The 25684-nt window shown below is 40.7% G+C and overlaps 1 protein-coding gene across 2 annotated transcripts in view; it reads left to right on the top strand.

The window, feature by feature from the left end:
- The window catches only part of srgap1b (SLIT-ROBO Rho GTPase activating protein 1b), a 69609-nt gene extending 47662 nt beyond the window's left edge, over nucleotides 1-21947 (top strand). The window contains exons 9-22 of one of the 2 annotated variants that reach the window (XM_049473219.1): nucleotides 1126-1323; nucleotides 1643-1727; nucleotides 3193-3220; nucleotides 3353-3383; nucleotides 3470-3530; nucleotides 3645-3722; nucleotides 5610-5744; nucleotides 8238-8343; nucleotides 12448-12672; nucleotides 13839-13936; nucleotides 15201-15378; nucleotides 16532-16666; nucleotides 18021-18402; nucleotides 19312-21947. In XM_049473219.1, the coding sequence (XP_049329176.1) occupies nucleotides 1126-1323; nucleotides 1643-1727; nucleotides 3193-3220; nucleotides 3353-3383; nucleotides 3470-3530; nucleotides 3645-3722; nucleotides 5610-5744; nucleotides 8238-8343; nucleotides 12448-12672; nucleotides 13839-13936; nucleotides 15201-15378; nucleotides 16532-16666; nucleotides 18021-18402; nucleotides 19312-19746 (2175 nt within the window). In that variant the 3' untranslated portion in view covers nucleotides 19747-21947. The remainder of the gene's footprint in view (nucleotides 1-1125; nucleotides 1324-1642; nucleotides 1728-3192; nucleotides 3221-3352; nucleotides 3384-3469; nucleotides 3531-3644; nucleotides 3723-5609; nucleotides 5745-8237; nucleotides 8344-12447; nucleotides 12673-13838; nucleotides 13937-15200; nucleotides 15379-16531; nucleotides 16667-18020; nucleotides 18403-19311) is intronic. The other variant, XM_049473220.1, reaches the window with a different exon arrangement.
- Nucleotides 21948-25684: the final 3737 nt, after the last annotated feature.

Here is a 25684-nt window from a genome sequence, read left to right on the forward strand (position 1 = left end):
TATACAGTGAATAGTGAATATTTGAATAATGTTCTAATCCAAATTATGAGAAGCAAGAACTGCTCAACTAAATAAAGAAAATAAATACTTGAAGAACTTTAAAAGTATCCTCAAGTGCAGTTACCGCAAAGATCATCAAAGGCTTTATAATGATGGAACTGGCTCTTAAAAGGACTGCCCCAGGAAAGGAAGTGCAAGAGTTACGTAAGTAGTTAAGTAAAATATAAAAATAGAAAAAATGTTTTCTGGACAGTAGAGAAAAGTTAATTCTTTAAAAACAGGACAAACTTATTTAGTGTCCTTAAATGCAAAAGAAACAATGAATGAGCAGATGTCCTAATACTTTTGGGTGTATTGTTAAATGTCACAGCTAGTCAAAAAGGTGTGTACTGTGTCTTTTTATAGCTGGATTGTGCAGCCCAGTCTAAAAGAACTGATTGATTTGTTCCTTCTCCATGACTGAAGCCCTGCCCCCACCTATCTCATATTAGATAATGTGTGGAAACATCAGCCTATGCTCTTTTTAAAAGGATAAACAGCTGGGTCTATTAATCTGACCTATTGACATTAACATGCTTTTTTGTGCATCAATGCATTGTTCACATTGAAAACAATGGCAAATCATGTGTATTTATTACTCATAAAAAAATGCCCTGCACGCAGAGTGGCAGCGTTTAGACCACTGGCCCACTATGAACAGGAGGTCGTAGGTTAGAACCCCTGCTCTTGCAGCTTTGCCGTCAAGCTCCTTTTAGGTGGGTAGATGGCACTCTCTGCCCACATCACTAAAGGGTGATGCCGATCAGCACAAGGCTGCGTCTGTGAGCTGAAGTATAGGAACCGAGTCTCTTTGCTTTCCTTCAAGTACGCTGTGATGCTACTCGTCAATGCTACATCAGTAGTTCATGCAGCAGTTTAAAAAGAGGCGGTGGCTGACTTCACATGTATCGGAGGAGGCATGTGCTAGTCTTCACCCTCCTGGTGTGTTGGAGCATCACTAGTGATGGGGGGAGGCCTAGTAAGTGGGTTGGGTTATACACTGTACAAAATTGGGGAGAAAATTGGAAATATTTGAAATAAAATAATATAAAAAACATAAAGCTTCTTTTTTCTCTTCGTCTGTAGGTAAAGAAGACGTCAGAGGCCACTCTGAGCACCATCCAGGACATGCTGAACATGGAGGACTATGACGTGTCTGAGAGCTTCCAGCACAGCCGCTCCACCGAGTCCGTCAAATCCAGCGTGTCCGACACCTACCTCAGCAAACCCAGCCTGGCCAAGCGCAGGGCCAACCAGCAGGAAACCGAGCTCTTCTACTTCACTGTGAGGATCCCTCCCTCTCGCCCTCCCACACGCCAGCTTACCGAATATACCGAATTCACGTTATCTACTTAATAAAGTGTCTAATCTAATGTGTAATTTGTTCCACCCTGGCAGTGGTATCAGCACTATAGGCTTTCCAGTGTCTCACTAAGGGTATAGATCAGAGGCTTAATGTCCACTGCCAAGCTTTCTGCCTGCTCATAGTTTCCAGCAGTAGCAGTATTTACCCAATAACGGACCTGTGAGTGCTAGCCAGGAGTAATTAGATCATTTAATTATTGCTGTGATTACATTAAAATTGACTTTGTGTGTTGCACAGAAACTGCGAGAGTATCTGGAAGGCAGTAACCTCATCTCCAAACTGCAGGCCAAGCACGATCTACTGAAGAGGAGCATAGCTGAAGGTGTGATAATTAATGTACCAACTGTTTAATGATTTAATGTCATTATAAATTTGTTGCATTATCTGTACAAATATCTGTACATGCATTTCAGTTTTTGTAGCTGGTTTAGATTAATGTACTATGCTTTAAAGCAGTGGTTTCCTTTACCCTGGTCTTGGAGGACACCCCCTACCCTGCACCTTTTAGTGTTTTACCTGGTCTTAACACACCTGATCCAGCTAATCAGCTCATTAACATGTCTAAGGTAAAAGATAAAGGGTCAGGGCTGAGAACTATTTAAAAAAAAGATCATTAATAGATAGGTAGAAAAATTAGGAAAACAAAGTACACTACGGGTCAGTGGTCCCTCATTTTTTCTTCTTTATTTTTCCCATTTAATCTCTTCAGATTCAGTTAGGGTCTTTAAGAAAGACACAAACTGGGAAAATGTAGTATTGTAAGCAATGAAAACAAACTAAGATTTGGAAATGATTAAAAAAAATTAAATTCTCAATTTTCAAAGCCTTTGTCTGTAGTAAAGCAGTGCTGAAACAGATGGTGTTAATGCTGTTACTCTCTACTGCAGCATTTACACACTTACACTGATTTACACACTTACACACTGCACATTCACACTTTCATCATAATAACTAGAAAAATATACAGATAAACCACTGAGAACCCTGTAAGCATGGCCATACATTTCTAGAATTTTTTTAAATAATTTTTATTTCTAATTTTTTCCCTTTTTCTCCCCAATTTACACGGCCAATAACCCAACCTGCTCATTAGGACTCCACCTATCACTAGTAATGCCCCAACACACCAGGAGAGTGAAGAGTAGCACATGCCTCCTCCGATACATGTGAAGCCAGCCACCGCTTCTTTTCGAGCTGCTGCTGATGCAGAGAAAAGCGCAGCGACTCGGTTCCGATACATCAGCTCACAGACACCCTGTGTTGTGGACATCACCGTAGGAGTCATGTGGGGAGAGAGCGCCATCTACCCACCCGGAGGGAGCAGAGCCAATTGTGCACCCTCTGAGCGCCAGCAGCTTGATGGCTGCATGAGCTGGGGTTCCAACCTACCTCCCGCTCATAGTGGCAGCGCTTTAGACTGCTGGTCCACTCGGCACCAATTCTAGAAATAATTTTGAGTGTTTTCTTTTAGTGTTTGTTAGCAACATTAGCTTTAGCCTTGTAGCTAAAGTTAAAAAAAAATCTGTGGACACTGTTTACATTTTGTCTGATCCACTGCATTGTTGTGCATATGAACATGAAGAAAAGTTAAATTTTTACCTAATCATTCATCAAATTTCATTCTAATTCTACTATTTTTGAATTTTCATGTGCTCAATGTGTTCTTTTCTGCAATTTTCTTAACTTTTTGTTGGTTTTCTCTGTCTTAAAAGAAAACAAATTTAATTTTTTACATTTTACATTTAACATAGCATTAAGACCTTTAACAAGAATACTTTTCTCCACAGGATATAGAGCAGACATAATGACCACAAGGTAAGCCTCTCTGTCTGTCTACCTTTTTGTTGTGTCTCAGTCTAAACGTTGACCTTGTGCTGTTGTTGTGATGCCTGTGCTGAGCAGAGCAGAGCAGAGTTCGATGTGTTGATTTTTGTCTCTCTCCCGCAGTCGACGCCGGAACTCCCACAGCAGACACCAGGTAGCATCTCTGTGCTTCTATTTGCTGCAGTACTTTTCCTTTACCCTTGACCTGTTGTGAAAGATGAGTGTCTCGTTTGTGTTCAGGATGCTGCCAAGGCCATTCCTTTGATTGTAGAGAGCTGCATCCGCTACATTAACCTTTACGGTGAGCTACGGTTATGAGATTGTGACACACAGCTGATTATGCACAGATTTTGCATTGCAAGAGAATGATCACTGTTACTCAGAGTAACGTGTGTCACTGTGATTGCCTCCTTAGGTTTGCAACACCAGGGTATTTTCAGGGTGTCTGGATCTCAGGTGGAGGTCAACGACATCAAGAACTCTTTTGAGAGAGGTATGTTTATATACACTGCCTGCCCAAAAAAAGTCATCATCATCATCATCAAAAAAAAAAGGTCACACACTCATATTTCATAATTTCTAAGGTCTTGCAGCAGCATTGATGATGGTAGAAAACATACTCCAGCACATCCCAAAGATTCTTAATGAGGTTAAGATCTGGACTTGTATAGACCTACTGAACAGCATGCATCATTATTACACATCAATCATATAAGTCTATTGAAAAGTTACAACTGCATAGTAATAAGCAGTACAAGACCCTTCCACTACCGTGTTTTATAGCAATTTATACAACAGTTAGTTCCGACCTCACAATCTGATTGGTTGAGAAGTGATCTAGCCGTGATGATATATGTGATAACATCACGGCCTTCTCACACTAAACCTGTATCACTCGGCCGACACGTTGCCGAGTAACGGCGTATACACACAGGACAGCTCAGAATCATCAACGGCATCAGCGGCAGTGTTAGCTTAGCACAGGCTAGCGCTCAGCCACGGCATGCTCGCCTGCAGAAAAAAGGGAAAGAAAATCGCTCGGTTAATGCCGTCTGACAACCAGAACGCTAACCAGCCAGGCCAGGCTAAGTTAATGCTGAGCTAAAGCAAGCTACGCTAACCTAACCACAGTCCAGCCAGCTAGCTAAAACAAACACCACCCAGTAAAACAAGCAGAAATGCTCAAAAATGCTGTCATGTTATTCATGATAACACACTGCCTCTCGTGTTCTATTGCTTAAGTATAGGAAAAAATAGGTGATCACTTAAAAATTAGTTTCTTTGATTTTACCAAATTGAAAACATCTGTAATATAATCAAAAGGAAGATGGATGATCACAAGCCGTCATCAAACCAAACTGAACTGCTTGAATTTTTGCACCAGGAGTAAAGCAGCATAAAGTGATCCAAAAGCAGTGTGTAAGACTGGTGGAGGAGAACATGATGCCAAGATGCATGAAAACTGTGATTAAAAAAACAGGGTTAGGTAGCTATAATTGATTGAAGTGTAATAATGATGCTTATAATGGTGTTGTTCAGTAGCCCTTTAATAAATATGATTTAAAAAAATGTTTCTTACATGACCAAAACATGAAACACAAAATGCACCAGCAAAAGAGTATAGCTACATTTAAAGCAGTGTAATGTGAGAATTTGTATTATTTTTTGTTCCTTTGCTTCTCGTACAGTCAGGTAGTGTAATATTGCACTGTGAGACACCGCTGTGTGCTCTACACATGCATTTTGAGACCAGATCAATTTTAAGACGCAGAATTGTCATCTGAAGTGAAAGAAGCATGTAGACTGAGGTGGTAAATTAATATTAAAGGACTTAAATATGTGTAGTTAACACTATGCCAAAGTTACATTTTGTAGTTTGCAGTGTTAGAGATGTTAGTGGAGCATCAAAATGAATTTTGAAGCTCATATTTCAAGGGTAAATGCTACATAATGATGCTTTAAAACAAGACAGTGGTAAAAATAGCATGGAAAATCATTGTTTGTGTCTATTTGATGCATATGCAGTTCAGTAGGCCTATGATCAAATTAGAAATGATGGTCATTAATTACTCGCTCAGAAAATGTTGTGCGTGTTGGGTTAAAATGTATCACAATGACCCAAACATGCCGTTACACGTCTGAAACGCAGTGTCTGGGTTTTTGGGATGCAGTTGCATGCCCACAGAACAGAAGGCAGGATAAAGACGCACGCAGAAAGCATCTGTTGTGCCGGTGTAGCGCTGACGGCTGAAAGCAAATTCACCCTGACCGCAGCACGCCCGGTTTTCTTTAACATGCCTAGTTGCTTTTGGCAGCAGCGCGAGAAACGCCGATTTGTGCAATTACGAGGTTCCTAGCTGTCGTCCTGTCTGTTTCCAAGGCAACGACCCTCTGACGGACGAGGAGAACAACCACGACATCAACTCGGTGGCGGGTGTGTTGAAGATGTACTTCCGTAACCTGGACAACTCGCTCTTCCCCAAAGAGAAGTTCAACGACCTCATCGCCTGTGTCCGTGAGTGTGGCCTCCCCGCAGTGTGTGTGTGTGTGTGTGTTTCTGTGTGTGTCTAGAGGAAGGAAAAGAGAGGTGTATGAAAGAAACAGAGAGGGGGAAAGAAAGGAAAAGCATTCAGGATATGATGGTGCTAAATTCCTATGGAGGATGGACAGCTGGTGAGTGGGTGGGTGAGTGTGTAGAAGATCTAGCTTATATGTGTCCTTGTTTGTTTGTTTATTTATTTATTTATATCACTAAAAAGACAAAGACTATAATACACACTTGTTACAAATAATGCTGCATTCTGTGAATATCTATATACTCAAATGCTCTTCATAAGTACCCAGACCAAGGCCCATTTTCATTTCTAATTTGTACCCCTAATCCTTGTTTTAAAGTGTAACACTTTCCCATTGAACAGGTAGAATAGTTAGAAGAGGAAGGGATAAAATCCTCACCCTAAGAATTGAGACAATAGGAGACCCTTCCAGACTGATGTGAGAGCAGTGGAGCTCTAAAGTTCAGCAGCCTAGCTGCTGCTGGTTAACTTGCTAACTTTAGGGCAGACGTGTCCAAACTACGGCCCGTTTCCTTTTTTGGAGCGGCCCGCGAGGTATTTTAGAAATAGAATGAAAGTTGGCCCGCTGTTAAGCAGGTTTTTACAATGTGAGATTCAAAGTTTGAACGCTAGGTGTCAGAAACGGGTCAAAGAGTCTAAAAGCGGAGAGGGTGCGCATTTCTAGTGCAGAAAAACGGGGTAAAAGAGTCTAAAAGCGGAGAGGGTGCGCATTTCTAGCGCAGAAAAACGGGCCAAAGAGTCTAAAAGCAGAGAGAGTGCGCATTTCTAGCGCAGAAAAACAGGCCAAAGAGTCTAAAAGCAGAGAGAGTGCGCATTTCTAGCGCAGAAAAACGGGGCAAAAGAGTCTAAAAGTGGAGAGGGTACGCATTTCTAGCGCAGAAAAACGGGGTAAAAGAGTCTAAAAGCGGAGAGGGTGCTCATTTCTAGCGCAGAAAAACGGGACAAAGAGTCTAAAAGTGGAGAGAGTGCGCATTTCTAGTGCAGAAAAACGGGGCAAAGAGTCTAAAAGCGGAGAGGGTGCGCATTTCTAGCTAAGATAAACGGGGCAAAGAGTCTAAAAGCGGAGAGAGTGCGCAGTTCTAGCGCAGAAAAACGGGGCAAAAGAGTCTAAAAGCGGAGAGAGTGCGCAGTTCTAGCGCAGAAAAACGGGGCAAAAGAGTCTAAAAGCGGAGAGAGTGCGCAGTTCTAGCGCAGAAAAACGGGGCAAAAGAGTCTAAAAGCGGAGAGAGTGCGCATTTCTAGCGCAGAAAAACGGGCCAAAGAGTCTAAATGCGGAGAGAGTGCGCAGTTCTAGCGCAGAAAAACGGGGCAAAAGAGTCTAAAAGCGGAGAGGGTGTGCATTTCTAGCGCAGAAAAACTGGCAAAAGAGTCTAAAAGTGGAGAGGGTGTGCATTTCTAGCGCAGTAAAATGGGCCAAAGAGTCTAAAAGTTGCCGTAATTAAGGAGTTTAATATTAAGAGACATCATGAAATGAAACATCAATTTGAAAAATCTTAGTTTAAACAACACTGTCAAAGATAAAGATAGTAAAGTAAAATGGTGTGTAAATGAAATAATCAGGAAAATGTATTATTTAAAGTGGTATATTTCATTATTTGTTTTATTACAGAGTCTGTGGCCCGTGACTTCAAATATATTTCTCCTTCTGGCCCCCAACAAAAAAGTTTGGATACCCCTGCTTTAGGGCATCGTATGTCACACTTAAAGGAGAACTCTGGTGTAAAATGGACTTTTGTTGTAGTAAAACATGATAAAGATAACTAAACTTTGTTGTATAGCCCACCTCCGTTCTCCCACAGCTTTCTGACATCCAGTAATTTTGTGGTTTTTGCCCAGCACTCTGTATAACGGCCGTTTCGTGGGAAAATATTTTGTCCTGATAAATCGCTTTTTACATCATTATCCAGCCTCAAAGTAGCTCCACACCTCATTGGTAGAATCTGAAGTGCCCTGACTTTTGAAATGAGGCATTAATAATTTAAAAATGCACAAGAAGCTTATTAAAAAACACAATTTGCAACTCATAGCGCACCCTAATCTCAGGGTGCCATGCATCTTGTGCACTTTTTAAGTTATTAATGCCACATTTTAAATGCCAGATTGTACCAATAAGTGGTGGAGCTACTTTGAGCTGGATAACGGTGGAAAAAGTGATTTATTTGCAGGGGCAAATGGATGCCCTGGGCAAAAAGCACAAAATTACTAGATCTCGGAAAGCTACGGGAGAAAGGAGGTGGCCTATTCAACAAATGTTAGTTTAGACCTTTCCAAATATATTTTTTACACCCTCTCCTCTCCTATAATCATCTCTACACATGGTTTTTATGGAGTCACCCTTTTTAAAGAGTGTGTTTTGTGTAGTGTTTATGCATCAGTTGCCCTTGTAATAAAAAGTGCCTCACAGACGTGTGTCTGTTCTGAAATCTGCACAGGAACTGAGAATCTGTACGAGCGATCGCTGTCTATCCGGAAGATACTGATGTCATCACCGCGGCCCACCCTCGTGATCATGAGATACCTTTTTGCATTCCTCAATCAGTAAGTGCAAAATTACGCTTTATAAATGTTGAATTTAGAAATGTTGTCTGTAGATTATAGAATAACAAAACAATGTGAATTTTACATAAACATCCAGTGTTGTGCCAGTTCACAGCTTTTCTGAACTAGTTCAAGTTCAGTTCATACATGCTCAAAGTGAACAGTTCATGTTCAAAGTTCACAATTTTAATTCTGAACTAGTTCAAAGTTCAGTTCATTTAACTTTTTTCGTGAGTTATATAAATAAATACGTTTTTCACACTACAAGCTAGAAATCACTATACGTTCTTTAAACTGCTCATTGTAGACATTTACTCATGACACTGAAATTGTGATTTTCTTACCAGGTGATGAAAATGTTCATAAGGAGAATCGATGTCTGTCTCCGTGCATCACTTCCACTGGACATTTTTTTTAAATTACAGCGCTTTCTCTCACTCCCGTCATTGGTCTCTCTCTCTCTCTCTCTCTCTCTCTCTCTCTGTATCTCTCTCTCACGCTTTGCGCTCTCCACGTTGTGGCTCCTCTCTCACTCTCTCGCCCTTGCGCTCTCCTCGTTTTTGTTCCGCGCTCTCTGCATCATTGCTCCTCTCTCTCTCTCTCGCCCTCGCGCTCTCTGCGTCATTGCTCCTCTCTCTCTCTCTCGCGCCCTCGTGCTCCGCGCTCTCCGCGTCGTTGCTCCTCTCTCTCTCTCTCGCCCTCGCGCTCTCTGCGTCATTGCTCCTCTCTCTCTCTCTCGCGCCCTCGTGCTCCGCGCTCTCCGCGTCGTTGCTCCTCTCTCTCTCTCTCGCCCTCGCGCTCCGTGCTCTCCGCGTCGTTGCTCCTCTCTCTCTCTTTCTCTCTCTCTCTCGCCCTCGTGCTCCGCGCTCTCCGCGTCGTTGCTCCTCTCTCTCTCTCTCGCCCTCGCGCTCCGTGCTCTCCGCGTCGTTGCTCCTCTCTCTCTCTTTCTCTCTCTCTCGCCCTCGTGCTCCGCGCTCTCTGCGTCATTGCTCCTCTCTCTCTCTCTCTCGCCCTCGCGCTCCGTGCTCTCCGTGTCGTTGCTCCTCTCTCTCTCTTTCTCTTTCTCTCTCTCGCCCTCGTGCTCCGCGCTCTCCGTGTCGTTGCTCCTCTCTCTCTCTATCTCGCCCTCGCGCTGTATGCGTTTTTGCTCTGCGCTCTCTGCATCGTTATTTCTCTCTCTCTCACTCGCCCTCACGCTCCATGCTCTCCACGTTTTTGCTCCACGTTCCGCGCTCTCCTCATCGTTGCTCCTCTCTCTCTCTCTCTCTCTCTCTCTCTTTCTCTCTCACCCTCGCGCTTCGCACTCTCCGCGTCGTTACTCCGCTCTCCGCATCGTTGCCAGTATGTTATTAACCAGCCAACGTTCATTTACAGTGATGTCTGCCGTTCATGACACTGTGAACTAATTCATGTTCAAGTTCTTTATTAAAAAATGTGTTGCGTTCAGTTCAACGTTCATGAAAAAATGAGCGTGTTCAATGAACATGTTTTTCACGCACAACACTGCAAACATATACCTATAAATAGCAAAATCAGAGAAACTGATTCAGAAACTAAAGTGGTCTCTTAATTATTTCCAGAGCTGTAGGTTAAGTGAATTTTATAAATATTGCATAACATAACTGCTGGCTGACTGTTCAGTCCAGAACTGGGTGTTTAAAAACTCCAGCAGCACTGCTGTGTCTGATCCACTCGTACCAGCACAACACACACTAACACCTCATACACCACCAGCACCATGCTAATCAGTGCTAATCACATTGAAGAACAAAGTAAAAAAAAGGATAGTAATAAATTATGCAGAGAAACAGATATTAAAGACTGCAGTCTGTAATTATAAAAGTACAAAGTGCTCCTATACAATCAGTGTGTCTCGCATTGGTTCTTTACATTGTGTCCAGTTTTCATGTTAAACTGACCAATAGAAACACTCCAAAATTATGCACAGCCCTTATCACCACCATCATCATCATCATCATCCTCCTCATCATCATTGGTAGAGGCAACGTCTCTTGAGCAGAGCGATGCAGCTAAAGTAAGTGCCAGCTTTCACACCGGAAATTAAATCCACTGCCTGCTCTGTGCCAAGAGAGACATAGAAACAGAGAGAGAGAATAGAGGCAGTGTGGAAGACAGAGGGAGGGAGCGAGGGGGCGTGTGTGAAAGGATGAGTAGAGGTGAAAAGAGAGAAGGTGCAATTTGCTGCACTGTGATCTCACCATCATCCTGCTTTTCTCTTTTGGAAAATGCACAGGTCTGCTCATTCTGCTCAGCCAGTTCAAACCAGTAACACACTCATGTTTTCATTAATATTTTACTGGATATTTATTGGAAATAAAGTGTGAATATTTTAGTTTATTTGCATATAGAGTACCAGTCAAAAGTTTGGACTCACCTCATCTCATTCTCATTGTGAATTCTATGATGCTTTGCTTGGGAGAGCAGTAAAACATAATGGCTGGGCATGCTGAAAGACATATTTAAAAGACATTTTTAAAGCCAGAGCTAATGATACTGGCTAAATAAAAATATGAAGTAGAAAAATAAAAATGTTGCATGTGTCTTCAACAGAAAACGATGCATTAAAGGGTTTCCTACAGTATATATTTATTGAATTCATAAAATCATTCACAAAATTCATAAAATCTGAGGTGTAAAGTAATGAATTACATTTACTTAAGTTACTGTAATTAAGTAGATTTTATGAGTAATTTGTAATTTTTAAAGTAGTTTTAAAAATAGGTTATTTTACTTTTACTCAAGTACATTTTGACACAAGTAATTTACTTTGCTACATTGGAAAACTCCCAATTACTGAGTAAAAAAAATGCTGGGGGGAAAAAAACTATTGTCTGAATTTAAAAAAAAGGGCACGGATGCTCGCCGCGTGGACAGCTCTGTCCGGCGGGGCACATTTTGTAATACTTCCACATCAAACCTGTGAAAGCATGTGGTGGTAAGTATTTTTATCATTAAACAATCTGCTTAAATGTTAAAAAGAAACATGTAAATAGCAGATAAAGCACAGCAATGGCACGTTAAAAATAATAATAAACTGTAAAACTATAAAATTACAGTTTATAGTCACATATATAAACATAACTTTTTAAAAGTAAAGAAAAAATGGATCATAGAAATCTATGCCACTGGTTTTATGGGCTGGTCTGAACAAACACTGCCTGAAAGGTCCAAATTATTATGTGGAGTAATAGTTCATTAAAAACAATTTATACAATTTAATTTATGTTTTTTTTTTTTACTTTTTTACATCAAATAATTAAAAGTAACTATGTAACTTTTACTCAAAGTACATTTTAAATTGAGTACTTTTTACTTTTACTCGAGTAGATTTTTAGATGGGTACTTTTACTTTTACTTGAGTAGAATTTTAGTAAAGTAAAGGTACTTTTACTTAATTACAAATTTTCAGTACTTTTTCCACCTCTGCATAAAATACATGCAGAGGGGTATTAAGTAAAATCCATGTTAAGCGAGATGAACTGCTACTAACCAAGTTAAGAAACAGAAGGGTTACAAGAAAGAAACACAGTTTTGCAAATGTTATCTTGTGGAAACTAGAAGAAGTGTTTAGTTTGCCCTTATATATCCCTGCCTCTCATATTCACACTGACAGGACCTGTCGTAATGAACCAGACCGTCTCTGAATGAACTTCTTCAAACAGTCGGTCACTTTAATATGACTTAAAGAGCCAATCAGAAATAAGCAAAATGGGTTTTCCTGCTTTGTATTATTTTTTTTACCTTATAAATGTATTACTGATAATTATATTAAAGCTATACAGGAACACATACAGAATTATTCTATAAACAAACAGTGATAAACTAGAATATGTTTTATACTTTAGATTCTTCTAAATAAAGATCACATTTATCTTTGAGGACAGATCTGCAGACTCTTGGTATTTTAATCTCAGTGTCTTCATGAGGGAGAGTCACCTGTGTGTCCCTTAATTGTTTTCATGTCTTTATGATTGATTAACAATGTAATAAATTAATTAAATAAAGAAATAAAGGAAAGTTTATCTGTAGTTTAAGTTGTACTGTAACCTCTCTCTCTCTCTCTCTCTCTCTCTCTCTCTCCAGTTTGTCTCAGTACAGCGACGAGAACATGATGGATCCTGGAAACCTGGCCATCTGTTTTGGGCCGACCCTGATGCCCACACCCGACCTGCTGGACCAGGTCTCCTGCCAGGCCCACGTCAACGAGGTCGTCAAGACCATCATCATCCACCACGAGACCATCTTCCCTGATGCCAAAGAGCTGGAGGGGCCTGTCTATGAGAAGTGCATGAGCAGCACAGAGTACTGGTGAGAGAGAGAGTGTGTGTGTTTGAGATGGGTTGTTAAGCAGCCGTTAATGTTGAGTAGCCATTAATGTCAATTATGTTAAATGATTTGTCTCGTTAAAAATAAAAGCACTCTATATTGTAATCATCATGCAAAACACAGATGTAATTAAATCTACTACAGGAAGCACTGTTGCTGTAAATAATTTATATAAATAGAACTTATTTTTTCGCACAATAAGACGCACTTAAAATCATTTAAATTTCCCAAAAATCATCAATGCATCTTAAAATCTGGGAGAAGTTCTCCAGTAGTGAGGCTGGAGTAGTATTAGCATTAGCTGCTAAGCGCTAGCACTTTTGTCGTTCAGAGGTGAGTATTATCAGCCTGTAGCCTGCTGCTAACCCCGGCTAGCACTGCTGGAGCAGCATTAGCGTTACCCGCTAACAGTGTTAAGTGCTAGCTCTTTCATTGTTCAGAGGTGAGTATTATCCCGCTTACAGTGCTAAGTGCTAGCTCTTTCATTGTTCAGAGGTGAGAATTATCGGCCTGTAGCCTGCTGCTTACCCCGGCTAACACTGCGGGAGCAGCATTAGCATTACCCACTAACAGTGCTAAGTGCTAGCTCTTTCCCCGTTCAGAGGTGAGTATATCGGCCTGTAGCCTGCACGTTTACCATGTTAAAACAAGCTACGTGGGACAAACCACTTACTTACTCAAATTAACAGATTCGTTTTGAGGAGACGAATCTGTTTGAATTTACATCCAGTGCTCAATTGACTTTAAAAGAAAATGTTTAGGTTTTTTGTACTTAACTGCTGAATTAGAAGGAAACATGGCGACACCCCTGTTACTTGCTAGTGTCGCATAATGCGCCTTATAATCATGTGAACCTTGTGTATGAAAATAGACAAAAAAATAGACATTTATTGATAGTGCGCATTATAATCTGTTTGATTAGTCTTTTATTTCAAGAACTGTTACCTGTGGACAAAGTGTGAGTAGGAATGTTTCTGTATATTTAATAGACCATTTTGTAATAGTGTTGCAAAAACATTTCACCTTTTTTTTTTAATTTCACCCTTTTTTGACTTTTTTTCTTTAACAATATCATATCAAATCTCTTTCTCTCTCTCTCTCTCTCTCTCTCTCTCTCTCTCTCTCTTTATCTCTCTCTCTCTTTCCAGTGAGAGTCCCTATAGTGAGCCAGGAGCGTTTGAGGAGGGTGAGCAGGATGGCGGCACAGAGACACAGACCAGTGAAGAGGGTGAATCACATTCAAAGAGTATTTTATTTAAAACCTTAACTCACTCTTTTGTTATGAAATTGCATGTTTGATTAATTCAGCAGTTACTTATTTGGGATTCACTAATGCTGTAGAAAAGTGCTGGCCCAGGAAATGCTAAATCATATCTTTGCATGTTTTCTTCTTGTTCAAATTGTTCATTGTTTTACACATTTGTAAATTAGATCCCTATTGATCTATTGGTCATCTGAAAAAAAATAATTTTGCTCACACAACGACACAACAGAGTGATGTTGCTCATGTTTAACATCACTGATCAGCTTATAGGATCAGTTTAGTTAGAGAAACATCTGATACCAGTGCTTAAATCCTTCGTTTTCTAGTCATATGGCTTGGATGTAACTATATACTCTGTATATTTCCACTGTAACTTATTACATTAAGAATTAGCAGCTGCACAATTAAGCAGTATCCTGTGTTATTTTGGTTAAACTTTGGCAATTTGTGTTTTTATCGCTTCAGGAATTAAGGAGACCAATGTTTTTTTTTGGTTCTTTTTGTTAATTACTGACAGATTTTGTCTGAGAACTTCTTTGTCAATGCCAAAGCCCGTTATTAAGTAAATAAAAAAAAAACATTAAATCTATACACAAAAAAATGCAATTTCTAATATCTTAACAAGCTGCTAACAAATATTAATGTTCTACCAATTTAAAATCTTTTCAGCCAAAATTCTCTTTTGGTTTCAATGACTCCTGAAATCAATTATATACACTAAAATGATATGATTAAAAAAGTGTATCTGCACGTGAAACCATTCTTCTACCCCGTTGCCTGAACTAGCCGATAAAAGAAAATAGACAGTAAAACGAGCGAATCAGGAAAAGCCTCCGGACTGATGTCAACCTGTAAATTAGGATTCATGGTCACGCCCACCTCGGCTTGATACTGCTCACAGCAGAGCCACGAAGGGAAAGTCAAAGTGCTAGTAGCCAGGATATTTGCGTGTCATGAATATTCATAAGTTAGAATTAAAATCCTGTCATTCTTGCACTTACTCTCCTAACACCTCTAACACACTAACTACTTCTAACCTCTTTTCCTTCTCTTTTTGCTAGTCTACATCATAAAAGTCTCCGCTAAATGCTATATAATATAACGTAATGTAATGTAATACTAGTTGGTTTAAACATACTTTTTTGACTTTTTGACAAATTATTACCAACAATAAATTATTTTTATGCCTTTAATTTAATGTAGTCAATGTCATTTTAAAATTTCTTTTTGTTTTGTTTTTGTACAGAGGGTGAGCCGGTGGAAGCCCTTGCTAAGTTTGACTATGTGGGGCGCTCAGGCCGTGAACTGACGTTTAAGAAGGGGGCGACTCTGCTGCTCTTCCAGAGAGCCTCGGAGGACTGGTGGGAGGGACGACATAATGGCACTGACGGACTCATTCCACACCAGTACATCACACTGCAGGAGTAAGTCAATGTCTTAACATCTTAATACACACTAGATTAAAAAGACTAGATAAGAAAAGTATCGTATTTTTTCGCAATATAAGGCACAATTAAACCTTATACACCTTACATACACCTCATGTATGCATTCTACCAGTCAGGTATTAAGGAGCAGTAAAGCCACTCAGCTGAAGTACAGAGTTATAAGTGTGAGTTTTCAGTGAAGTTTCTCCAGCACCAAGGCTGGAGCAGTATTAGCGTTAGCCGCTAACTGCAGCTCTAGCTCTTTCACAGTTCAGAGATCATATCAGACTGCAGTGTGCATGTTTACAGTGTTTAAGGTTTCAGGGTTCCTAGGTGTCACATTGTCAGGCGGAATTTACTAGCGCTAAGCACTGCTAACCTTGGCCAGCACTGCTGCTAACCATGCAGTTGAAACTATTGGAAATCTAAGCTTAGTAAACAAATAAACAAACAAGAGATATCTGTGTAGATTAGCATCTAGCACTCGTTTGACTTAAGAGATATATATATATATATATATATATATATATATATATATATATATATATATATATATATATATATATTATTTTTATTTTTATTTTTTTTTTTTTTTTAAAGAATTATAGTTTTCTTTACTTAGGTGCTTTCCTCAGATTCACCATTAGAAGGGAAATATGGCAACACCCTTGTTTTTCTTACTATTGTTGCTCAAAATGCGCCTTAAGATCTTATAATGCACCTTATGTATAAAAATAGACCAGAAAATAGACGTCCATTGATTAAAGTGTGCCTTATACTGCAAAAATTATGATTATTAATTTGTAGAAAAAAAATATTTTGTTTTATAAGATACAGAAACTGCATTGACTTATTCCCAATAAGAAAAAGGAAACATATCAATTGGCTTTTTTTTTGCTAGAGTATGTTCACTTGATTGCTATGATTTTGTTGATTTTATTGATTATTCTATGGAAGGTTAATTTCTGTTCAGTCAGTAATATCTGGTGAGGGTTCTAATTACAGGAGCGGTTTAGAAATTGATTGAATTGATCTGCTAACTGATTGATTGGCTAGTTAGCTGATGAGTTAATGATGGATGGATGACGGACATGTGGAGAAGTGGTGTAATGGATAGATAAGCTAATGGGGAGGTTGTGCTCTCTCTCAGTGAGGAGGCCATGTCAGACACTCTGAGTCAGAAGGCAGACAGTGAGATCAGCAGCACTCCCTCAGATGAAGTAAGCTCCAGGAGGTCCCTGACCTCCCCCACTGAACCCAGACTGCCAGAAACCTTCATCAGCCGGTGAGTATTCCCACACACTGATGCTCCAGACATTCTTCAGTTGTTTCAATAGAATAAAATGTGCACAAGCGTACACACACACACACGCACAATTGCCTAATTCAGAATGAAGATCAGGAAGAACGTTTTTTTCTGAATAGGGAGAGGGAGTGGACGTCAACACATGTACAATGATTATATCCACTACATGAGTCAAAATCATGAAACACAATGCAAGACATGATTGTGTCAGCCCTTTATTTTCTGTAGATCTTTTTTCAGGAGCATTTTCATGCTGTGAGACTGAATTTTTCTGCTGGATTCAGTTTTGGTGCCTGGGAGGACTACTAAAGAGCACTGAAATAATCATCTTTTTTTTAAAGCCAGTTCCAGAGGAGTTTTTCTTTGTGCAGTTTGTTTAGTGACATGGTGCATTCCATTCTGAAGTAGCTGTTAGAGGATGGATAATCATGGTTAGACATGAAGGGATGCACATGGTCACCAGTGATACTAAAATGCCATTTGATCAATGATGGGTCTAAACAGGCCCAAAGTGCATAAAAAAGTGCATCAAGATTTATCCACACCTTTACTCCACTTCTATCAGTCTGGACTGGTGAACCAAGGCAGGTTGGGTCCATGGATTCATGCTGTTGGTACTCAGCTTTGTCTTTTGTCTAGAGAATACAGAAGAGTAGTCAGAACAAGCAGGGTTAATACCAACAAACAGAGGTCAGGACACAGACAAAGAGGCAAAATAGAGCAGGCCAAAAATCTGAGAAACTTTTTAGGGCAGAAATAATGAGGTTTAAGTGCCTACAACTCAGAATTGTAGTTAAAAAACTCTTTAAAAAAAAGTTTAAAAACTCTAAAAAGGTTTTTACACTGTTTTTTACTTACAAAATAAACGGGGTTTAAATCTGGCTCGGGCTCATAATGACTGTTTATGGAGCAGGCTGGGTTGGGCTCGGATAGAAAGTGTTTAGGTCGAGTCGGGCTGGATTTTTTGGGCCTGATCTAAGCTCTAGTTTAAGTTTTTTTTTTTTTTTCAGACTTCTGCTGTGCTGTTTGGCTTGTAAGCGCTGCATTGTTGCTAGGTTACCTGTATGTGGAGAGCTTCGGTTGCAGTGCATTACTGGCTGATAATGGCACTGAGAATGCCTCTCAGCCAATTCCATTGCAGGGTGGTATAATATAGGTCAACTCCAAACAACCAATTTCAGAAGGAACAGGCTAAAAACAGCTTTCAGACTTGACCGAATCTATAGAAGTTTAAAAACACCAAGTTACTTTAGTCTTGTTAGCTTAAACAGTCTGGTTATTTTCCATCTGCAAAATTGTAGCTAACTGGATGTTTTTCTTTACTAAATGACAGTCACAGAAAGAGGACGGAAGCTCTGCTGCGCCGCGTACCCGGACGCCTCAGCGATGGCCACTGCCACGGTAATGGGCTGGAGCGCAGCTCTCCTCCAGTAACAGTGACAGTGACCGGTCACTTCAGCCCGCGGGAGCTGCTGCGGGGCCACACCGGGCCCCAGGACAGCCCTGAACAGATGCGCCGGCGTGGGGTCCACCCCACCACCACCACACCCACCAACACCACCAACGGCACTCTGACCTCCAGCATCAGCCGCCACGAGTCTCTGCGCAGAGAGAGAGACCGGGAGAGCCCCCCCATCCGCCAGTCCCCATCCGCCCTGCACTGCACCCTGCCCGAGCAGAGGACACGCACCCTCAACCCACTCACCATGGCACAGGTCAGTCACCCGCAGGAGCGGGGTGTGTGTGTGTGTTCACATTTATAGTACATGTGGTTTATACTTCTTTATATCCAGCACCAATCAGATTCACTCTGTCTGGATGAAGAGATTTTTATGGATAGGGTTTTTAGGAACAAAAACAAGGTGGTTTTTAAGGAGTAGAATTTTTTGATAATTGTGTGAAAATGTAAGGAGTAGAAGTAAAAAATCAGCTGAAATATAAATATAGATAACCAGTATTTCTACATGTTCTTCATTACTTGACACCTCTGGTGGCACATACTTTAAATTTATATAATTACATTACATTAGATTACATTAGGCAGATGCTTTTACCCAAATCAACTTACAATATTGATGTATATAATAATAGAATTCAAGGTAAAAAAAAAAAAAAACATTTTTAGACAGGGCCTAAAGGAGGTCAAAGGAAAAGTAAGTAGGTTTAAGGTTTTAGGTTTAAGATTAAGTAGGTAGTGTGTTAGAGGTGTTAGGAGAGTGAGCTCAGTCTTCAGGAGTTTATTATTAAAGATAGTGAGAGATTCTCCTGATCTGGTAGTAGAAGGTAGTTAGTTAGAGGTGTTAGGAGAGTAAGTGCTCTTTGAAGAGCTCTGTCTTCAGGAGTTTATTAAAGATAGTGAGGGACGCTCCTGATCTGGTTGTAGAAGGAAGTTATATGTTATACAGCGCAAAGCAACAGGGTCTAGCATCTGAGGCCACATGGTGTGTGAAGGAGAGCTGGTCATCAACCAGAACACCCAGGTTCCTAGCAACTTTGTTGTGTTGGATATATGATTTCGCTGGTATAACCAGAAGTTCAGTCTTGTAGAGGTTTAGCTGAAGATGATGCTCCTTCATCCATGCGGATATATCATGTCATACCATATGTGTGTTTTGCATTAACAGGACATTGAAGAGACCATGAGCCTGGCCCTGAACGAGCTGCGTGAGCTGGAGCGGCAGAGCGGGAAGCCGGCTGCTCCGGACCTGGTGCTGGACACCCTGGAGCAGGTGAAGAGCAGCCCCTCGCTGCCCTCAGGCTCCACCCCTTCCAGCCTGTCCAGCCCGAGTGACTCCCCGAGCCCCCTGAGCCCTCACAGCCCCCTCCCTCCTCTACCACCACTGCCCGGGCCCTCCTCACGCCGCTGCCCCAACGACGGCCCAGCCTCCTTCCTGCCATCCGCCTCGCCCCGCATGGGCGTGACGCTGCGCCCCCCGGCCCTGCGCCCCAAGCCCCCGGTGCTCCCCAAAGCCAACCCTCCTCCCTCACAGCAGCAGCGGCAGCAGCAGTCCCCCTCCCCACCCCAGAACTATCCCGCCGACAAGTCCGGCACCATGTGAGCCTGGCCCTGCAGCGGCCGAACCCGGAGGAAACAGGGTCCAGACTGAGGAAGGAGGAAAAGCCTGAGGAATGATTTAGTACAGGAGAGGCGTGAGACAGGGTGATTCTGTTAATAAGCGAATACACGGTATGGCCGACAGCTAGCTTAAACGCAAGAGCGGTCAGATAGAGTTAGTCTATGATATATTAATCATTTAATGTGTCGTCAGGGTGACGTGTGCGTGTGTGCATATTCTCTAAAGTGACTAGGACTTCAATTGTGTCTGTGTGTAGATACGTTTATGAGGAACACATTCAGAGACGGCGGAGAGAAAAAGAGAGAAAGAAAGAAAGAAAGAGAGTGAAGGAGTGAGACTGCTTGAGATTTCATGTACAGGAAGTTATGTACTGTGAACCGTTTTTTTGGGAGTCCGTCAATGGGAAACGCAGTTTTTTTGAGTCCTCCTTCGGTGCAATGTAATTTTTTCAGTGCTTTGATTTGTTAGGCCTTATTATCACAGAGGGATGTGTTTTTTTCCTGCCAAAAACAGGGCCATTCTTTTAAAAGAGAAGTTGCTGCTGCTTTTTTTTTGATGTTTTTTAAGTCCTGAAATTACCTGAGTTGTAGGACGTGACACAGGTGCCTCATGGGAAAAGGGTTCTTCACGTTAGGTGTCTTTGATGGTGAATGTAGTTTTTAATGCCACACAGTGCACCTATAGCCTCCCAAGAGAGGGCCAAGGCGATTTAAAGAACACCGAATGTATTAAAGGAGCAGTAAGTAGAAGCGTCTGCTTAAGCATAATGATGTAATAATATAGTGTTTTTTGGTGTGCAATCTTATGTCAGTGACCCAACCATAGGGAAATATGCCTTTCGTTTGTGGAGAGTGGACAGTCCGAATCTGCGGGAAGCTTCATATTCCGATGTCGCTACGAACAGAATAAATATATATATATGAAAAAAAGAAACTACTTATTGCTCCTTTAACTGAATGTTCCACTATGTTTTTTCACTCTGAAACCACACCGAGCCTTTATCACCGGATAAACCTCCCCCTTTACCGTGGTAAACAACCCGAGGCCTGATTGGATGCTGCAGAAACAGGCCAGAGACCAGACATTCTGAGGGCACTTATAGCTTTAATGAGATGTTACGGAAACGGGAGCGCATCCGCCGGATCCCCACCACCCCCCCTCCCCCCTCCGACAAAGAAGAAGGTGACGGCTGAGGAACGGGACAGGCACTTCGGACCCTGGGACAGCATGACCTCAGCCATCAGGCCACGCCCTCCCTCAGGTTGTCAGGTTACGCTTCCATTCTGCCCACTGCTGCTCTGTTAGGGCCCAGTAGTGATGATCGCCATTCTGAGTTTTCAGCCTGTACTTCCAGTATGTATGTATGTGTGTGTATGTATGTGTGTGTGTGTGTGTGTATGTGTGGGAGGCACTCTCTTTTGGAACACACTTTAATACTTCATGTTTGACAGGCTCTCGCGTGTGTTAGCATGCTCTCGCGCTCCGTTTCTCCACCTTGAAGTCGATGCAGTCGGCTGTGCTGGGTTTTAGGGCCCGGTGCTGAGTGCTGAAGAAGCAATGGATAATTCATGCCATGCCAGCGATGAGAGCGAGAAGAGCAGCGAACTGAGCACGTGCAGAATCGCACAGGCTGAATTTCTGTGTGTGAGAAAGAGAGAGTGTGAGAGAGTGTGGAGAATGTGTGTGTGAGTGAACAAAATTGTATTAATAAACAAGACAGACTGACTGTCTGTAAGTATGTTTGTATGTAAATGTAAATGTGTGTGGTTGAGACGTGTTGGAAGGTGAGGAGCGTTCTAAGACAGCGTGAGGCCATGCGTCTACCAAACAGCCATCACTTTTTTATGCACAAGTAGGAAACGCTGATCACTTTCCAGATTGTTCCTCTCTTGAACTTTTCTTTTCTACCTGCAATATTTTATACTTATTTATTGATTCTGTTTTTTACGTGCTGTAGATGTTGTTTTCTTTGTTTTATTTAAAGTTCCTCGTTTCTACTGGTGCTCTCTCGCGTGACGGCGTGTGTATGTGTGTGTGTGTGTGTGTGTGTGTCCGTGTGTGTGTGTCCCTGCCTTCGCTGCCATTCCAAACTTCCTTCCTTTATTCTCTTCCTCATCCTCCTCCTCCTCCTCCTCATTTTCGTTCTTCCCCCGACCACCGACACCCCCCCACCCCCCCCCAACCCCCCAACCCCTCCTCCCACCCACATGCACGCTGTGTGTTCACGCGAAAGTGCCTTTTCGGGACGTGTGTTGAGCGGAGGAGCCTGTTCTGTTAGGGATGCGTGCTCCTGTCTTTCTCTGAAGCGTCGTTCCAAGAATGAAACACTACGACTAGAAGAAGAGCTCTTTCCAAACCGTTAAACCACCTTTGAATGAATCCTAAATGATGTACATTTGAACCCATCGTGATGTTGCACTTTCCACGTATAGGACTGTATTTGGCATGTAGCATTATATCATGTTCCAGTGCATTTTAAAAAGGTGTCAAGAACTGAATGTCTTTGAAATAAAGTAAGTTCATATGTCTCACTGTACCGGGTCCAGTGCTCCTTTCCCATCCGTACCAGTGCGCCCAGTGCTTCACATCCACTTAGTATTCAGCCCTAGTGTCTGTCCTCCCTCCCCTCCCTCCAGTTCAACATTTTCCCTGCATCAACACACCTGTTCCAACTCCACTCAGATAATTACACAAGCCTTAATCATTAGAATCCGGAGCAGGGAAAACAAATATCATCCACAGGGGTGAGTCTTCAATTAGCTTTTATGTACCCAGGTTATAAATTCATGATGAGCTTCCTTTTGAAAAAACATTGATTTGGTTTTAAATATATATTTTATTGACTGGTTTCCATTTATTACGTGTTAGACATCAATAATTTATATATGTTACTTTGGCCCAAACCAGGCCAAACATCTCTGCTCCAAAATATAACAAAATATAATAAGATAAAAAATATATTTGTTGGCCAAGGACAATTTAAGAGAATATTTAACAGAACACTGCACTGAGTTTGGACTTAATAATAAAACACAGTGGATCAACACCAGCAGATGACATGTCTCTCCATTAAACCATCACTGATCATCAGTAAATTTTACATTTCATTTGTAAATCAAGGGATCAGAGTCTGGAGGAAGAGTGGAGAGACACACAGTCCAAACTGCTCGAGGTCTAGTGTGAAGTTTCCACCAATCAGTGATGGTTTGGAGAGACATGTCATCTGCTGGTGTTGATCCACTGTGTTTTATTACAAAGTCTAAAGTCAGTGCAGTTTAGTTTTCCCACAAAATCTTGCTGACAATTTTTATGGAGATGCGGATTTCATTTTTCAGCAGGACTTGGCACACTGCCAAAAGTATCAATTGGTCTTATATAATATAAAAAACATTCTGAGACACTGTTTTTTGGGTTTTCATTGGCTGTAAGCCATTATCATCAACAATAAAATAAAAAAACACTTAAAATAGATCACTCTGTGTTTAACACATCTGTATAATATATGAGTTTCACATTTTGAAATAAATCACTGAAATAAAGTAACATTTTTTATGATATTCTATTTTATTTAAATGCAGTAGTATGGCAAATGTTTCTTTTCTTTGATTTATTTAAAGTGTGTCTTGTACTAGTTGTAGTTTTAGGAAATATGTAACTTTTATTATTATTATTTTTCATCCTGAAGAAAGTGAAATTGTTATTGCAGCAACACATCAGTACCAACACATACTAACCGGTTGGGATGGAAATTACAAAAGTCAAAGATTTACCATGAATATTCATTTAGAAATTAAAAGTTGCTTTTGTCAGTATGGCTTTAAAACATCAATATTATCAATACAGCTCTTAAGAAGTCAGAAAAAAAGGTATAAAAAGGATTATCTGGATAAACTTTGGATTATATCTGTGGGTTTCTGCACTATGGAGTTCGGAAGATAAATATAAAATATTTAAATTCAATATAAGGTCAGTCTTAAGACATGTGAACATTGTCCTGACATAATTAAATCATGAGTTGGTAAAAAAAAAAGTTCCACTCAGAGTCAAAGCTCTGAATTCTCACAGTGTGCAGATCCACTGATAGTGTAAGGCATGTTGTTCCTGCAGAGCCTGTGTTAAAAATGCAAGAAGGCTGAAGATGTATTTAGACCTCACATGGGGTCTACAGCCAGCCGGCACGTGAGTGGAGGGAGCACATGTATAGAACACACAATGCAGGACACAGAACTCGACTCCTGTCTAAATACACTCTGAATTCACCTCCATGAATATCTTGGATGGATAAGACTATGTAAAGGTCTGGTGCATCTTCTCCTAAATATACAGTGTTCAGTTTAATGTACAAAACTTTTTAAAATATAATAATTGCCAAGAGGTACAAGCAGGGTGTTCAATTCCTGTGAGGACAGTGAGTGAACACAGTGTTTAAGAACTCCAGCAGCACTGCTGTCTGCTGTGCCAAAGAGTGAAAACTATTCACAGAGAAACCAAGTCTCCCTGAAGCTGCGGGAGTCTCCCGCATTTCGGTAGCGGCTCCCTGATGCCCGCGAGTCACATATAATCTCCCGGAATTCAGAACGAGCGCCCCAAACCCGCACACAGGCCACAGACTTCTTTTCTCTAGTCGCGTGTGGGAAGGAGAGAGACAAAACAGAGAGGGTTTTTAGTGTGGACGGGATTTGTTCAGTGAGTGAGAGAAAGCAGATCATGGCGGAGGCAATATTAATAATTATTGTAATATGATATGAAATGTTTTTGATGTTGTGCAATTTTTTGTGATATTGTACCTGTCAATTTTTGTCAAATAAAAATGGATTTTTTTTCCCCAAAAAATAAAAAAAGGGAAATCAGAGGCTGGGCTTTCCAAAAAGAAAAAAGACAAAACTCATTTCACCTCTGAAGACTCTAAATTTAATTAGAAAAAAAGTAAAATTAATTAATATAAAAGTAAAGTTTCGTTATCCTTTGGTGTGTGCAACCTCCCTGAAATGAACTTTTGCAACTTGGGATGTCTGTATTCATCACCTTTTTTACTCTGTAGGTAGAAGTATAGATACTAGTGTTTAATAAAATACTTCTGTAGAAGTATCAACTCAAACCTTTTTCTACTTAAGTAAAAGTTAAAAAAAAAAGTACTGGTTTCAAAACTACTTAAAGTATAAAAGTAAAAGTAATTTAAGGAGAAAAAATGCCTATAGTGCACTATCCCCAAACCCCTCCCCAAAACACATTTCTTTAAAAGCCATAATGACTATAATGTTAAAACATGAAAATGATAATGTTGATAATATAATTTGGGATGCACTAGGCTCTCTGTCTGTTTCAGCTGCATATTTGTTCCCATATATGAAAATTAATGTATTTCAGTAGCTACAATGTAAATACATTGAAGTTGAAGCTTAGTTGGACTGGGGTGATGTGTGCAGGTGGGATGTATCACAGTATGAACCAATAGGGAGTCGGAATGGTATATGTTTATACTTCTCTACATTAAATCAGAATCAGATTCACTCTATCTGGATGGAGAGATTTATCTGGATAGGGGTTTTATTTATTGAACGATGAGAAGCCGGAATGAAAACGAGATGAAATAAAAAAAAAATAGGAGTAACAAGTCTGTTTTTAAAAATGTAAGGAGTAGAAAGTTCAGATAATTGTTTAGAAATGTAAGAAATAATAGCTGCTCTGTGGTGGTGAAAGCAGGATTAAAACATATGCAGAGAATCAGATTAGATAGGATGATATTTTGAGAAAAAAGAAAAAGAAGATGATCATAAGTTTTTTATATGTCTGAATATGTATATTTGCTCGGATCTGTGGATTTTCATGTTGTATTAATTTAGTTGGTGTGATTTTTGAAATGCCGCTTCAGTGACTAAAATGCTCGGCATTTTCTATTCAGATCCCAGCAGCAGATGGC

The sequence above is a fragment of the Astyanax mexicanus genome, chromosome 2 (assembly GCF_023375975.1).
Source record: "Astyanax mexicanus isolate ESR-SI-001 chromosome 2, AstMex3_surface, whole genome shotgun sequence".
Taxonomy (NCBI): domain Eukaryota; kingdom Metazoa; phylum Chordata; class Actinopteri; order Characiformes; family Acestrorhamphidae; genus Astyanax; species Astyanax mexicanus.